A 15,016-nucleotide genomic window follows, 5' to 3' on the forward strand; every position below is an offset into this window, starting at 1 on the left:
AAACCTGGATAGTGATTTGTAAAACATGTAGAGTTCTCCTGAGTGACTGTCTTCTTGTTTTCATCTTTCAGGGACAAGCGGGCTGGAAGGGACAGAAGGGTGACACTCTGGAGCTGAGTGTCTACATGGAGCGCTTCAGGGTGAGGAAGAGGAGTTCACAACTCCCGGCTTCATAAATGTGCTTTTTTTTACTTGATGAAGCTTTAACAAAGCCTAATAGATCACTCTCTTCATGAGTCTTTCACCATCTGTCCACAGGGAGAGCCAGGCACACCGGGGGTCAACGGAATAATTGTAAGACTTTATTCATGTTATTTAATAATGTATGCTCATCATAGAGACACGACCAAACAGAGTGTGTTATATATGACATGATTTTGACAAAATTAGGACTAAACAATTAATCTCAATAGTCGAGACTAGTGCAATATCCAGGCACAATATTTGTTGAAGGCAAAAAGTTTGTGAAAATATCCTCTGAATGAAGTATAGGTGCATCTCAATACATTAGAATATGATGGAAAAGTCCATTTCCAGTAGTTCAAGTCAAATAGCACCAACCAAGTATTGAGTGCATAATATAGATGGACATACTTTTCAGAGGCCAACATTTCCATATTAAACATACAAAATTGGTCTTTTGTAATATGAAAGAAGACATGAAATGTTATATTCTGTGTGTAATGGATCTATAAAATGTGTTATTTCAACCTTTTGAATTGAATTACTGACATAAATAAACTTTTCTGCGATATTCTGATTTATTGAGATGCCTGTATTGTGGTGCTTCAAGAAAAGAAAAAAATAATCTTTAGAGAAAATTATAGCATGATCATTTTTCACACTTTCACAAAAAATAAATTAGATGTTTTTTTTCTAAATCTTTAAGTCAAAGTCTACATTTCTAGTGTTGCAATCAGCCTCATCTATCAGCTTTATTTGATTTCTTTCAGGGGCCTCCAGGATCGCGAGGATGGCAGGGAAACCATGGCGTCATAGGGCCAAAGGTAAGTGTGTGTTTGAGTGTAATTTTATTTTGTAAAGTTTGCAGCTATTATGGCACAACTTGCTAATTAGGACTCGTTTGTGTTTTCTTCCAGGGCCCCCCAGGGCCTCCAGGTCCCCCTGGACCAAAAGTAAGTCAACAACAATATATATTTAATGTAATATAATAGAAATTTGACTTACTATACTGCAATAAATGTAATTTAAAAGGAAGATGAATTTATGAATGGAGCTTCAAGTGTTTTTTGTTTGTCCATACAGGGCACAATGACCAAAGTGCTTAAAGGACTCAGAGGAGACCAAGTAAGTGATGTTTGTTAAATCAATTGCAAATGTTTATTATTCAAGTTGCAGAAAAAGTAAATGCATTAAAAGCAATTTACTGAAATACTGTTTTTCATTGTTTTGACTGTACTTGAGTATTATTTTAATGCTACTTTTATTCCATTGCATTTCAGAGGTAATATAGCACTTTTTACTCAACTACATTGATTTGACACCTAGAGTTTTAGAAATTAAGATTTTGTAAGATTTTTCTTTCATGTGAAAAACTAATAAAATACGATACATCCATAATGATAAACCATTCTGCTTGTTAAAAAAATAAAGATATTTTCTCTCTAAACTTCTGACATGCTTCCATTTAAATAACAATTAGCAGTAAGAGACACAATCATCTGAAAGTGCACAACAAAAAAATAATTGAAACAGATTTGTGTATCATAACTCCCTAATACAGAAGCATTTCTTCTGCATGACAAGTGCTTTCACATTAATACTTTAAGTATATTTTGCAGTTAAAACGTATGTACTTTTCCCTGATTAAAGGATTGTAATGGAGTATTAAAAAACTGTGGTATTGGTACTTTTACTTTAAAGGGCCAGTATGTAGTATTTAGGGAGATCTATTGGCAAAAATGTAATTGTTGTTTTTGTATTTATGTTTTCATTCGTTTCAATTGAGCTTTTCATATCTACAATCTTGCAATCTGCAACCTCACCACTAGATGCCACCAAATCCCACACACTGGACTTTTAATTAAATTATTTGGGATCTGGATGTTAATTTTGTTCGCATTTCCACCACAGGGGGACATCGGACTACCAGGGTCGCCAGGAAACTCTACTCATCAGCAAACTCAGAGCTACCCGGTCTGTAATGTTCAAAGATAGTCTCTAAAATATAAAATGTGATTCAAATAGTTACAGACAATGCCACGTGCACCATTAATATCCTCCTCTTTTATTTTTTAGGGACCTCGTGGAGAGACAGGTCTGAAAGGAGAACAGGGAGAACCAGTATGTGATCACTAATGAACCATCATACATAGATACATACATACATGTACATAAAACACAGACTATTTGAGCTTCCTCACTCATATTTTTCTTATGTTTGGTTTATTTCAGGCTGACAACAAGGGGGAAACTGGTGTGATGGGATTTCCTGGAGGACGGGTGAGAACACACACACATTGCTACACATGTTGGTCAGAAACCGTCCTCTACCTATTTGGTAAACTCATATCACATGTTGCTTTAGGGTGAATCTGGTGTCGATGGACGTCCCGGACCAAGGGTATGTTGATATGAAAAATAACAGATGTTGCACTATTGTTATATTACTCAGTTAAATATAATTTTATAACTTAATGATAACATCTCTCTTTTAGGGGGATTTTGGCGATATAGGACCAAAAGGCAGAGACGGTCCTAAGGTGAGAACGCACCTGATCCCTGATCGATGATTATGTGTTTATGCACCCACACACTGGAACAAAATACAACTTCATGTAGTCAATAATTACATAATTACCATTAACAAAAGATAATCAACATTTTGCACAAGTTATTATTGAATCAGGCTTTAGGAGCTGAAGGGCTACACATGCATCTGTATTTTTAGCCAATATTAACACCCTCTCCCTGACTGGCCCAATTCTCCTCTCTTATCAGACCACTTTAATTATAATATGCTGAAAGATTATTATAAAAATGTTGCCCAAATGATGGCAAAACAAAAAAAATGTATTTCCCAACTTTAATTCAGCTACAAGGGTCAACATTTAAAAGGAGAACAAGAGATGAGACAGGCACAAAATAAAAAAAATTTTTAGAAAAGATATGCGTCACTGTTAAACCATGTGAGCACATCCGGCATATGATGAGCAAAACTACAGCCAAAAGACTGACCTTCAATTTGTGTTTCAGGGAGAAAGAGGTGAAGCAGGTATACTGATTTCATCAGACCCCTCACGGCCCGGGTCTTCTGATGGTAAGTGTTAATACCAAAGAACAGTCAAATATTCAGCCATGAGGAAAGAGAAATAAAGATGAAACCCCACCCCCTTACGCACTCTGAGAAAACAGTTGCTGACATGAAGTGAAACTCTGTGGGGAAATTAGTGACATTACTGAACTTTATATTGAACTTCAACAGACCGCACAGACGTGTGAGAGTAGAGTATTAAAGTGTTAAAATGAGATTGCAAGTTCATTAAAGAGTCTGAGTCACAAATGTGGTAGTGAACACAAGCAACACTTGAAAAAATATTTTAATTTTTACTCAAAGAAGGAGAATCTAACTTGTTTATTTTGCAGACATATTGAACAAATGTGATGCTAAGTATTATTAGTAGTATATATGACAGTTAAAAACTCTTAATGCTTCATATATAATCTGTCACAGAGCTGCATGAGAATGAGTTAAAGCACTTAACAGGAAGTGTCATGTATGTATGGCCATGAGATGCTAATAATAGTTTCTTTTAATTTTGCCTTGATAAGCTGGTCCTGCCGGTCCTCTTGGTGAGCAGGGTCCGCAGGGAGAGAGGGGCCCGATTGGAGACCAAGGCAGCCCCGGACCCCCAGGACGGCCCGCCTCTAGTTCACAGCATCAAGGTCTGTAACCTGGAGCTTTAAAAAAGAGATTTATGAACATATAACATTGAAGTCTTTAGAATCATGCCTCAAATTAAAAAAAGTTTTATTTTCCTTTTGTTTCTGTCAGTTTTGGATTTCTTCGGGCCTTTTGGTATAAAGGGGGAGTCAGGAGATAAGGGCCAACAAGGGGAACCAGGACGCCCTGCTGTCAGCCCCGGACCCCCAGGGGCCGATGGGCGCCCAGGACCTATGGGCCCTCAAGGACCCCGAGGAACATGTGAGTGAGTGTGTGAGTGAGTGTGTGTGTGTGAGTGAGTGAGTGAGTGAGTGAGTGAGCATTTGTTTTGACACGTTCAAGATATTTTTATCTTCATTCCTTTTTTATTCATTTTAAATTTTATGTCCTCTGTGTCTGTACCTTTACTGTATTTCTATTTCTCGTCTCCAGGGGAGGATTACTTCAAGGGACTTCCTGGTGGGAGAGGAAGACCTGGCAATGCAGGCTTTAAAGGACTAAAAGGTGCTGGAATTATACTGTATAAACTAAAGGGGATTTCAGACGCCATGGTGGATTTTTTTGGTTAAAAACACAGAATTCAATAGTTTTTGATATACTTATTCATACTAAATTGTCCTGAATGAAGAGTCAGTTTAATGGATAGGTGTGTTTTTTAGAAGTGCCCTTATGTGAGGCAGTTATCCAAAGTCTATTACCTACGAAAGATGGTATTTGGCATCAAACTTACCAAAGTCACACAATAACACAAACTAACTAACTGATCATGGCAACTCCTGTGCTCTGCAATGTAAAATTACAGTTGGAGTCTGGTGGCTTTGAAGAGAGTGTAATAGCTGTAGTTTACCTGTCAGAAAAGGCTTTCTGGCCACAAGGTAAAACAGTGCAAATACAAAATACTGTATGCTTACATTGATTTTTAACTAAATTATTTTGGTTGGGCCTTTTTAGGTAGTTAAAATACGTTTAGCTGTTACCCCGTCCATAGCAGTACATTACTTAGCTGTGTGTAGGTAGTATCGTGACTATGGTTAATTACCTGATCACCCATTTAAAAAATTCCTAACTATCCCTTTTATTTTTTATAATACTTCCTGTACTATGTTGCTGACTTGTTGATGCAATGGTGTGTACATTTAGGTGATCATGGAGAGTGTTTATGCTCCATTGTAAACTCCCCACGGGGGCTCCCTGGCCCTGCTGGTGCCCGCGGTGATCCTGGGATGACCGGAGAGTTTGGTCAGGAGGGAGAGCCAGGAGATCCAGGTCCCCAAGGAGATGACGGACGCTCTGTAAGAATAATCCAGTCATCTCCATTGTTTCCTTAATTTTGTTCAATAAAATATTTTCCTGTTTCCTCACATATTTTTGTGTTGTGTGGCAGGGACCTCCTGGGCTCAACGGCGTGCAGGGCCAAAAAGGTCAAAAAGGCCACACTACTGTGGCCAAAGAGAAAGGTACAGTGTACCTGTTATTTTAGGGGTGCAGGAGGCCAGAAAACAGACACTGACCCCTCTGCTGTGAGTGAGTTAACTGTACCGATTGTATGTGTGTGTGTGTGTGTGTGTGTGTGTATGATCACTACAGGATATCCTGGAGACCCGGGGGATCACGGGAGAGATGGCGAGCCGGGATCGTTAGGTGTTCCAGGCCGAAATGGTTCACCCGGTGCCCCTGGGGGCCCAGGTCTTCCAGTGAGTCCACCAGTCTTAATGGCAGTTTCATATACATACTAATACAAGTGACGGGATCTCTTTCTGTTCATAACCTCTCGTGACAAATCAAGCATATCCTACATTATAATGACTGTGCTGATTGACATCAAAAGGGAGAAGGTCCCAGAGGACAACGTGGAGACAAAGGTTTCCCAGGTCGTCCTGGTCGACCCGGTGCACCCGGGCTAAGTGGAGAAGATGGTAAAGTCCTTGGGGGGCTGAAGGGCCAACGTGGTTTACCAGGTGACGAGGGCTACGGGGGCCATCCTGGAGTTCCAGGAACACCTGGCAGCCCAGGTGAGGAGTGCTTGACCATCCGACCATTTATTCAGCCTCAATATGGTGTCGCATATTTCTACTTCAATGCTTTTACATCTTTACACTGATTTTTAACTTATTTCATTCTACAATTTAATTTGACCGCGCCTGTCTTAAAATGCAAATGCAGTGAAATGGGAATGGACATTAATAGCTTGTGGTTAAAAATGGAGGAAGCATGATGATTATATATTTTGCCATTTAATTGACTTTTCTTGCCTTCTGTTGTGACCTTGATGCAGGGGCTGCATCCCTTAAACAAGCTGCAGCAAAGCTTGTTTGAGATAATGCTTGTGCTTTTGAGTAACTCTTGTTTCGAACGCCTCTCTCTCTCTTTCATTCTCTCTCATTTACAACTGAAAGGAGGCTGTAGTCCAACAGGAGATGGAGGACAGGTGGATGTAACAGGTAGCTGGTATAATAACATTTTGCTCCCTTATTGCTCCCTTCGTAACAACTCTGTTGTGCTTTTGCCTCTGGATTATTTGACTTGTGTGCATGATGATTTTTTTTTTACAATTGTTTACAATTTTAGATGTGTGTGTACTGAGATACCAGCTAATTTAATGTTAAACCCATGTTGTGAAAAACAATCCACGCTGGGCAGTAGTTAAAATCACTTGCACCCAAATAGTTGTTTCCACAAAAACAACTTATAAATGAAACCACATTGTTACCTAAACACTGTTTATTTCACTCTCAGGTCCTTGCAGTGCTGTTCCAGGACCTCCTGGGCTGCCTGGACCTCCAGGACCACCTGGACAACCAGGATCCCCAGGTAACATCAAGAAACTAGTTCTGTTTGTTGGGCCCTGATTCATTTTGTGATTATGATGTAATTATGATGATATTTGATTACAGGTTATCCAGGTCAGAAAGGGCCACAGGGTATATTTGGACCAACTGGAGAAAAGGGGGAAACAGGAGATCGAGGAATAGGTGGCCGTCCTGGACCACCAGGTGAGGACGCTGACTGGTCGATAGTCTTTATTTCGTAGTATTGTAACATTTAATAGGGTCCCCTCTCAATACATTACAGTGTACTTGTGATGCACTGCACTCATTGGGTCTTCCCAAGTATGAAGTTGATCAAATGAACGGTTGTTGGGAAAAAAGAGAGCTACCGACCAGCTCCTCCCATTTTACCTATATCTTTCCAATTCAGGTTTTGCTGGCCCCCGTGGAGACTTGGGAGTTCCTGGCGTAAAAGGTGCAGTAGGAAACCCTGGTGTGCCCGGTGTGCCCGGTAGGTACGGGGGACAAGGTGAGAAAGGTGTTCATGGAGAGATCTTCGGAGCATCGTCAGGATCCCCCGGTGACCCAGGGCTGCCTGGGCTTCAAGGGATAAAGGGCCAGACTGGTGATCCAGGAGATCCAGGCTTTCCAGGTGAGTGAGGCTTAAGTTCAAACACAACAGGTAGATTTACCTTCCTGTCACTTTATCTCTCTTTGCCTTATTGCATTGGTGGCATCATTTGAAAGAATCAGCTTTTTTTGAATGTTCTTATTCTTATGTTCCACCAGGAAGGGTTGGCATGCCCGGTATGATTGGCTTCAAGGGTGAGAAAGGCCCTCTAGGCCTGCAGGGGGAGGAAGGGAGGCCTGGGTCAGCGGGCAAGTACGGCTTTCCTGGTGATCCTGGGCAAGCAGGTGCACCTGGGCCGCACGGTGGTATTGGATTTCCAGGTCAGAATAACATCTACACCAACACACTCTCTTTTAGGAATGTTCTTGTCTGACACGTCATCTTGCTCACCAGGTCTCCCTGGAAAGAGGGGGTCTCAAGGAGACCCAGGCGCTCCAGGTCCAATAGGATTAAAAGGCGTCCCGGGGACGTACGGTGATCATGGTGCTACTGGAGAGTATGGCCCATCAGGTGAACTTGGACAGCCTGGTGCAGATGGACGCCCAGGACTTCCAGGAATGAAAGGTTTGTTCCTCAGATATCTACTTACATAACTTACTCCTCAAATATTAAGAGATCTATCATTTTGTTGTGATTCAAGCAGTTTGTGGTCAGAAAAGTTTGTCTTCTGTGATGCCTGATGATTCATTTCTTCTCAGGGTACAAGGGTTCTACCGGCATGTCAGGTTTTGCGGGGAACAGGGGCAATCCGGGGCCAAAAGGCTTCAGTGGGTTCAGTGGAGAACCTGGAGTGCCGGGCCAACTTGGCCCAAAAGGAATCAAGGGTTACGGTGGAGAAAAAGGTAAGGCTGTTATTAACAAAAGGCTATTATGTTTTGTTGAGACTTGAATAAACTGCTTAACCTACCATCTTTGTCCGGCAGGTGAGCGTGGTCTGATGGGGCCATCTGGGGAAAAGCCTCACATCCCCGCCCAGATGATTCATGACATGAAGGGAACCAAGGGAGAACAGGGAAATTATGGAATCCAAGGTTTCATTGGGCCAAGAGGTGTGCAGCCACACTACAATCTGATGTCAGTTACTCTTTGCTTCTCATGCCCTCTCACTTCCTCACATCCGACTCTGCTCCACAGGTACAAAGGGTATGCCCGGTGTGCCAGGCAAGGAGGGAGTTCACGGCCTGCCTGGAGACCCCAGCAATGTAAAAGGTGTCCCGGGAGATCCAGGTGCAGAGGGGCTGCAGGGGATAAAAGGAATGCCAGGCCTAATTGGAAATCGAGGAATTACTGGTTTTGAGGGAATGCAAGGCAACAGGGTGAGCAGAGACACACTGGGAAAATCCACTTGACGTAGCCCATGTTGATTATTAGGTCTTAAAGAGTCACTTTTACAGATGAAGTTCAGTTTACATGTCAGAAGCAAGGGGCAACACCTGAGGCTAGAAAATGTAACAAACGCAAAAGTTCCAAAAACTGCAGTTCACCAACTGGCCACATGAGGCTCCAAAAGCGAGTCAATTCCCATAGATCCTTATGTTACAATACTCAACTTCACAGCAGAATTTAATGCATTGCTTTTGTTAAGAAAATCTAATGCAAAAGTGATATGTTCTCATGTTAATGTCACAATACTTTTCAGGGAATTAAAGGAAGTCCTGGAGCGTACGGTGCATCAGGAGACAAAGGAAGGAAGGGAGTAAAAGGTACAATCTTAAAGTTTAACTACAGACAGATGGAGGTCTAGATGCTGATTGGAAAGCGATTGTGATGAAAATATTTTAAGTGATAGTAAATGTTGATTATAGGTGAGAAAGGCCCACGCATAGACCTTCCAGGAGCCACCGGACTGAGAGGAGAGCACGGTCTTCCAGGAGATCCAGGTACAAACTGTGACTCGTACAGCTTTCGTTTCTTCTTCTCTGGTGTTGATCATAATAATTTAAGACTCCCTCTTGGCTGATAAAATATGTTTGCTACCTCCTGTACAGGCGAGAAAGGGTTAATGGGACAAGCAGGGGACTGGGGTACACCTGGTTTCAGTGGAATCGGAGGAAAGAAGGGACAGTCAGGTGATCCAGGAATAATAGGGATCCCAGGTAAGACTCCCATTCACATCTGATACTGGACTTATACTGGCTTATTGTAGCAGAATTACCTTTAAATGTGTACAAAATTTTGTGAATATTTGTTCCCTACAGGCTCTGATGGGCAGAGGGGAACTCCTGGGAACCAAGGTGTAAAAGGTTTTTCTGGAATTCCTGGAAGAGACGGACATCCAGGTTTTCCTGGCTATCAAGGAAACAAAGGTAACAGACAACAGTCATCTCTTTCTTTTTCCCGAAACTTGATGTCCACTACATTCCTCCATCTGATCTATGCAAATGTGTGCAGGTTCCCCTGGCTTGAAGGGTCTTTATGGATTACATGGACTGAAAGGACAAAAGGGTATCCAGGGAGTACCAGGTATTCAACCAAATTTTACTAAAGGGTAATCTATTTGTGCACCTTTCATGACTAGAATATAACAGGAATGTTGTCAATTAAACTGAATCACAATTTCCATGTTATTTGCAGCTTAACTTTAATGATACTGACCCCAGAGGTATACTGTTGGCCCTATCTTCCAGATGCAACTTCAGCTGTTGCTTATTTAGTCATTAATATCCAGTGCTTTAGGCTTTGTCTTGTTATGCTTTTATCAGTGAGTAAACTCTGTGGTAAATTTGTAAAGTCAGTCAAGATATTTTTCCGAGTTCTTCTAACCCTAACCTATATTTTCTGTTATGTGAAGATCTCAGAAGTTAGACATGTGTTTCCTGTTTCCTTATTTGTATCTTTCCTTATTTTTTGATAAGGTCTGGATGTCATTGGACCAGCTGGGGAGCCAGGACCCAAAGGAGAGAAGGGAGTGGACGGTGACCCCAACAACCAACCAGGTTTTCCTGGTACAGCGGGTTTGAAAGGCTTCCAGGGACCTCTAGGTTAGTCATGATTCTTCTGCAATAAACAGGCGTGAGAAATTTACTAAGAAGAAACCTGCTGAGCTCTCAATACAAGAAACGATGATGCTTAGCGACACATAATGCATGTTGTAATTGGCTAATTTCAAGACATGAACAATCCCATGATCCACTTCTTCAGGTGACCGTGGTCAGCCTGGACCTCCTGGATTCCGCGGCGTTGTAGGAACAAGTGGGACCCCGGACAGACCAGGACAAAGTGGGGACCCTGGCTCTCTAGGACCTAAAGGCTACTACGGTGAGAAGATACATATTTTGTCACCGACTTATTTTTCCATGACAAGACAACATGATGACGAGACGGCACTGACGTCATCAATATTATAATATTAACTGTGACTATATCAACATGCAATAGCAATAAAAAGAGTTTAAGAGATTAAAGAAAAAGAAATCTAAAAAAAGGGAGGAAATATTATATAAATGTTATATAGTTGTTGTTTTTGTCATTGCAGCAGTTTTATGAGAACAGTCAGGAGGACTCAGAGCAATGCACTCACTTCATTTAACATCAGACTACGAGACCAGACACTTTTTGCACAGCTGCGTTCTTAATCATTCAACCTGTGATTTTCATCAGATTATAATTCGATAAAATCTTGTCAAATGTAATTAGGTTTAACTAAAATGACAAAATAAATGTTGGGTGACTGGATTGTTCAATATTATCTGATGACTAAAAAAAATGAAATCACAGTTTGGAACTGTCACTTCAGATTGGTTTTGATGGTGAATTCTTATTCTATCTAAATTTTATTAACCCCAATTATTTGTTTCTCAGGTTTCCCTGGAACCAGAGGGTTTCCTGGGTTGGATGCTCCCCCTGGTGAAAAGGGTGTGGGTGGAGTAGGTGGCTTTCCTGGAGTCCCTGGTAGGAAAGGATTCAAAGGAGATCAAGGTCAATTTGGGTACAGGGGACCAGATGGTGTTTCTGGGAAGAAAGGTAAGCATAAAGTTTTAGATATTTTCAAGTATAAACCTTTAACAGTAGCTTGTGTTCAGATGATGAGTGAATGTTTTGAGTTGTTTACCGATGAAGACAACAACTCCCATGACCCCACCCTATTCCTCAACGTCACCAAAGTCAATCTTTTGTTATTATTTCGACAAAAAGTCCCCTACGAGCATTTAATCAAACTATGTGCTTGGTAATAGTAGCTCATCAAACATGACCTGTGAACAATCTCGGTATGTTCTTTTTCTTACAGGAGGGAAAGGAGATCAGGGAATGATGGGACTTCCTGGTAGTATTGGTGAGAAGGGAGAAAGAGGGCCATCTGGTCCGAAAGGAAACACTGGACCTCCAGGTAAATTATCTAGATAATACACACTCGTTACCAGATATGTGCTTTTGTGTTTTTTTGTCTTTGTCACACCATGATCCCTCTGTGCTGCAGGTTCTCATGGGATCCCTGGAAGCCAGGGTCCTTCCCCAATTCCTATCAGAGTTCCAGGAGAGAGAGGCCCTCAGGGGCCACGGGGTATCCATGGACCAGGGGGGTATAAAGGGGAACTAGGGCCAGAGGGCCCTCCTGGGGATCAAGGTTAGTTATTTGAGTAAAACTGAATACACAAACACACACACATCCAGATTATATACATGGTGCTGGATAGAAAAACTCGTTTCAGACTGAGACATGGAGTCCACACACAGCATAATGCTCCGATGAACATGTTTATTTTACAACCAAGGGGAAGTTTCAGGTGGCGTTTGAAGAAGAGAATGGCCCTCAAAACATCACTTTGTTGGTAAAATAAATGTGTTCGTGGGAGCATTCTCTATTGTACAGACTCTATTTCTCTGTTTTCTTATTTGTCGTGACCCAGCTCAAAGGAGATGACAAAAATGGGAGAAACGTGGTGCATAGCAGATATAAAAATAGATTTATTTAAATAAAGTAACACAACCTAAAGTAACATAAGCATGAGGTGTGTACGTCAGTGGTTTCAGTCATGTAAATGTGGGTGCATTGATCATGTAAGGTGTAAGGTGTGAATGAAACACCAAAGGAACCAAAAAAGGTGCGGACACTGGCAAGGGAAGCGAGAGAAAGCGAGCTGACAGCCAGCTGCCCTTTTTATCCAGCTGGAACACCGGCCAGGTGCTCCTGATCAGGCTGATGGCACCAGCTGATCACCTCGTCAAAAGACATACAATTAGGTCATCAGAGTGAAAATAGGCGGGGCTGTCACATATTTTAGGAAACATTTTTTTGTCACTAAAGAGTAAAATTGTATCCTCTCTCTGCACAGGTTTCTTTGGACCCGTCGGGCAGAAGGGCATGCCTGGGATTAGTGGTAGACCAGGAACGCCTGGATTCCGTGGAGGGGACGGCCCAATGGGCCACCCCGGCCTGCAAGGCATGGAAGGTGCGTCTGACACTCTGGGGCAGATTAGGATTAGGGTTAATAAACCCGGATTAAAGGATTTAAAGAAGGTGGAGACTCCTAAGCAGGGAACACGTTACTAAGAGGTTTTTCATTGTTAATTTTTGTGAAAGTCATTTAGTGAATGAATCAGCATTATTAGCACTGAGCTGAGGACTAGAGAGTTCCTCAAGGTCTGTTTATATCAATAATAATCTTGGCAGAGATTGTTGTTTTTAGGTATATTCAGATATATCATTAAAGTCTACAGACTTTGTGGCATAATACATTTTCTGACCGCACACAGTACTGCGTGTACTGAACTCCATTTTATGTAACTTTATAATTCTACTTCAATACATTTTAGAGGCTAATATTGAGGCTTTTACTCCACTACATTTAGCTGCCATCTTAAGTTACTTTTCAGGTCAAGAATTATCATGAAAAACATGATCAATTTAAAATGATTATGTGTGTTTATTCATTTTTAATGAAACCACAGCATTTTACTGGAAAACAGTAAAATACTTTTACTTTTGACACTTTAAGTACGTTTTCATGCTGATACTTTTGTTCTTTTACTGAAATTAGTTTTGAATATAGGACTTTTACTGAGAGTGGAGTAATTTCACAGTGTGGTGTTAGTGCTTTTACTTAAGTAAGAGATCTGAATACCTTTTTCTATCTGCTGCTTGGTGTCCTGTAATCCAACCAAACACTGAGCAAGGCATTTTAGGTTGCCAAAATTTTACAATTAACTTTCATAAACTGTGAAATGGGTGAACGTTATAAGACAAAAAAAATGCACCTTGTTAATGACCTGTGAATGAAAAGGTAGCCACAGCCTAAAACATACCCTGCTTTATTGCCTATTTGACTCTAAACGGGAGCATGATTTATAAAATGAACATCATGCCGTATTGAAGAAGACTTGAAACTAATGAATAAGACCATTAACTCATTATGAGAATGTTTACTGAGGTAATAAATAAAGCGAGAAGTCATTAGAAATAATGTAGGTTTAAAGCACTTCTGCTACGGCTTCACTTCTCAGGCCTCGCTTTACATGTTGCTGCTATGTATGAATGCATTTTATAATTGATAATTAGTTCACTCCTCGTTCCTCAATAGGTCGCCGTGGCAACCCTGGTATCCCAGGGATACCTGGTATGCCGGGCCGCAGTGTCAGCGTGGGTTACTTGCTGGTGAAACACAGTCAAACAGAACAGACGCCCATGTGTCCCGTGGGCATGTCTAAACTGTGGGAAGGCTACAGTCTGCTGTACCTCGAAGGCCAGGAAAAGGCCCACAACCAGGACCTGGGTAAGTCAGGACGAACTGTACAACTGTTGCTAATACAAGACTGGTCACCAGTGCTTTGTCTAGACATATGCCAGTGTGAGATTGTTACAGTACAGTCCTGTCAGAACAGACATTGTCATCCAGTGAACCAGAAGACATTCCAGAGCAGCCAAGCTCATCAGATCTTACTGCTGGCACAGTTTGATTTGAGGGAATTTAGACCAGCTGGTGTCCTCACTTTAAAATGTTCACATTTCAAATAGAGCTATAATGTACAGAAGTTAGATCTGACTTTAGAAATAGATCACCAGATTTTTTTTTCCTTGCTCGCCCCTCAGGGCTTCCATAATATTGCCCTTAAGGGGCTGAAAGAGAGAAAGAGAAAGTGATACATCTGAAAATAGACTTCACTGACTACAGAAAGGACAGAATTGTTTTTCATTCAACTATCTACCAATAATCTCTTTGATGATTGTGAGATAGCAGTTGGGATATAAAACTTTCCACTGACATCTTCAAAGTGTAATTCAATTGGTTACTGCAAGTTCAAGCGGACTTTTAATATCAACTTTCCATCAATGTAATCAGATTTTGTCTCTAAATACATTACCAAACATGAGAGGCAACGCAGATGAAAAGAAAATTTGTTTTGAAGATCTGCTATATTTGACCAGCCTTCACTAACTTAGAGAATAAATCAGGTAAAAGTTCATCTCCTGTGGTCATCTGAGTGCTGTTTTTTTCTTTCTTTATTAAACCAAATTTAATAAAAATACAACTATAAAAAACTCTTATCTCCAATAAATAAACTCCTTTGTTCCAAAACTTGGCTGGAAGAGATTTCCAGAGGATGAAAGACTTTCTCCAATTTTGGAACAATGTACGATTTTGAGAAGAAATAACATGTTTGTTCTATAACAAATCAAACGTTAAATTGATTAATTACATCATGCCCTCTTGCTCAGCTCAATAGAGGAGTTAGGAGTTAGGAGATAGAGGAACATTATTCAGTCTGGTCAGTCTC

General features: G+C 41.0%; 1 protein-coding gene across 1 annotated transcript in view; it reads left to right on the forward strand.

Annotated features, from left to right (window-relative positions):
- col4a2 (collagen, type IV, alpha 2) overlaps positions 1-15,016 on the forward strand; it is a 62,368-nt gene that overhangs the window by 43,634 nt on the left and 3,718 nt on the right. The window contains exons 8-46 of the mRNA XM_059342687.1: positions 72-140; positions 259-294; positions 954-1,007; positions 1,101-1,136; positions 1,267-1,308; positions 2,095-2,157; positions 2,260-2,304; positions 2,416-2,463; positions 2,549-2,584; positions 2,679-2,723; positions 3,217-3,280; positions 3,793-3,906; positions 4,016-4,165; positions 4,337-4,408; positions 5,045-5,196; positions 5,289-5,361; positions 5,492-5,598; positions 5,733-5,916; positions 6,301-6,345; positions 6,641-6,715; positions 6,799-6,897; positions 7,103-7,324; positions 7,462-7,623; positions 7,697-7,867; positions 8,002-8,145; positions 8,227-8,352; positions 8,438-8,619; positions 8,943-9,006; positions 9,109-9,183; positions 9,292-9,399; positions 9,502-9,609; positions 9,695-9,766; positions 10,159-10,284; positions 10,445-10,561; positions 11,105-11,266; positions 11,532-11,630; positions 11,721-11,867; positions 12,577-12,693; positions 13,822-14,013. Of these exons, the coding sequence (XP_059198670.1) occupies positions 72-140; positions 259-294; positions 954-1,007; positions 1,101-1,136; positions 1,267-1,308; positions 2,095-2,157; positions 2,260-2,304; positions 2,416-2,463; positions 2,549-2,584; positions 2,679-2,723; positions 3,217-3,280; positions 3,793-3,906; positions 4,016-4,165; positions 4,337-4,408; positions 5,045-5,196; positions 5,289-5,361; positions 5,492-5,598; positions 5,733-5,916; positions 6,301-6,345; positions 6,641-6,715; positions 6,799-6,897; positions 7,103-7,324; positions 7,462-7,623; positions 7,697-7,867; positions 8,002-8,145; positions 8,227-8,352; positions 8,438-8,619; positions 8,943-9,006; positions 9,109-9,183; positions 9,292-9,399; positions 9,502-9,609; positions 9,695-9,766; positions 10,159-10,284; positions 10,445-10,561; positions 11,105-11,266; positions 11,532-11,630; positions 11,721-11,867; positions 12,577-12,693; positions 13,822-14,013 (4,003 nt within the window). The remainder of the gene's footprint in view (positions 1-71; positions 141-258; positions 295-953; positions 1,008-1,100; positions 1,137-1,266; positions 1,309-2,094; positions 2,158-2,259; positions 2,305-2,415; positions 2,464-2,548; positions 2,585-2,678; positions 2,724-3,216; positions 3,281-3,792; positions 3,907-4,015; positions 4,166-4,336; positions 4,409-5,044; positions 5,197-5,288; positions 5,362-5,491; positions 5,599-5,732; positions 5,917-6,300; positions 6,346-6,640; positions 6,716-6,798; positions 6,898-7,102; positions 7,325-7,461; positions 7,624-7,696; positions 7,868-8,001; positions 8,146-8,226; positions 8,353-8,437; positions 8,620-8,942; positions 9,007-9,108; positions 9,184-9,291; positions 9,400-9,501; positions 9,610-9,694; positions 9,767-10,158; positions 10,285-10,444; positions 10,562-11,104; positions 11,267-11,531; positions 11,631-11,720; positions 11,868-12,576; positions 12,694-13,821; positions 14,014-15,016) is intronic.

Source organism: Centropristis striata, chromosome 10 (genome assembly GCF_030273125.1).
Source record: "Centropristis striata isolate RG_2023a ecotype Rhode Island chromosome 10, C.striata_1.0, whole genome shotgun sequence".
NCBI classification, from domain to species: Eukaryota; Metazoa; Chordata; class Actinopteri; order Perciformes; family Serranidae; genus Centropristis; species Centropristis striata.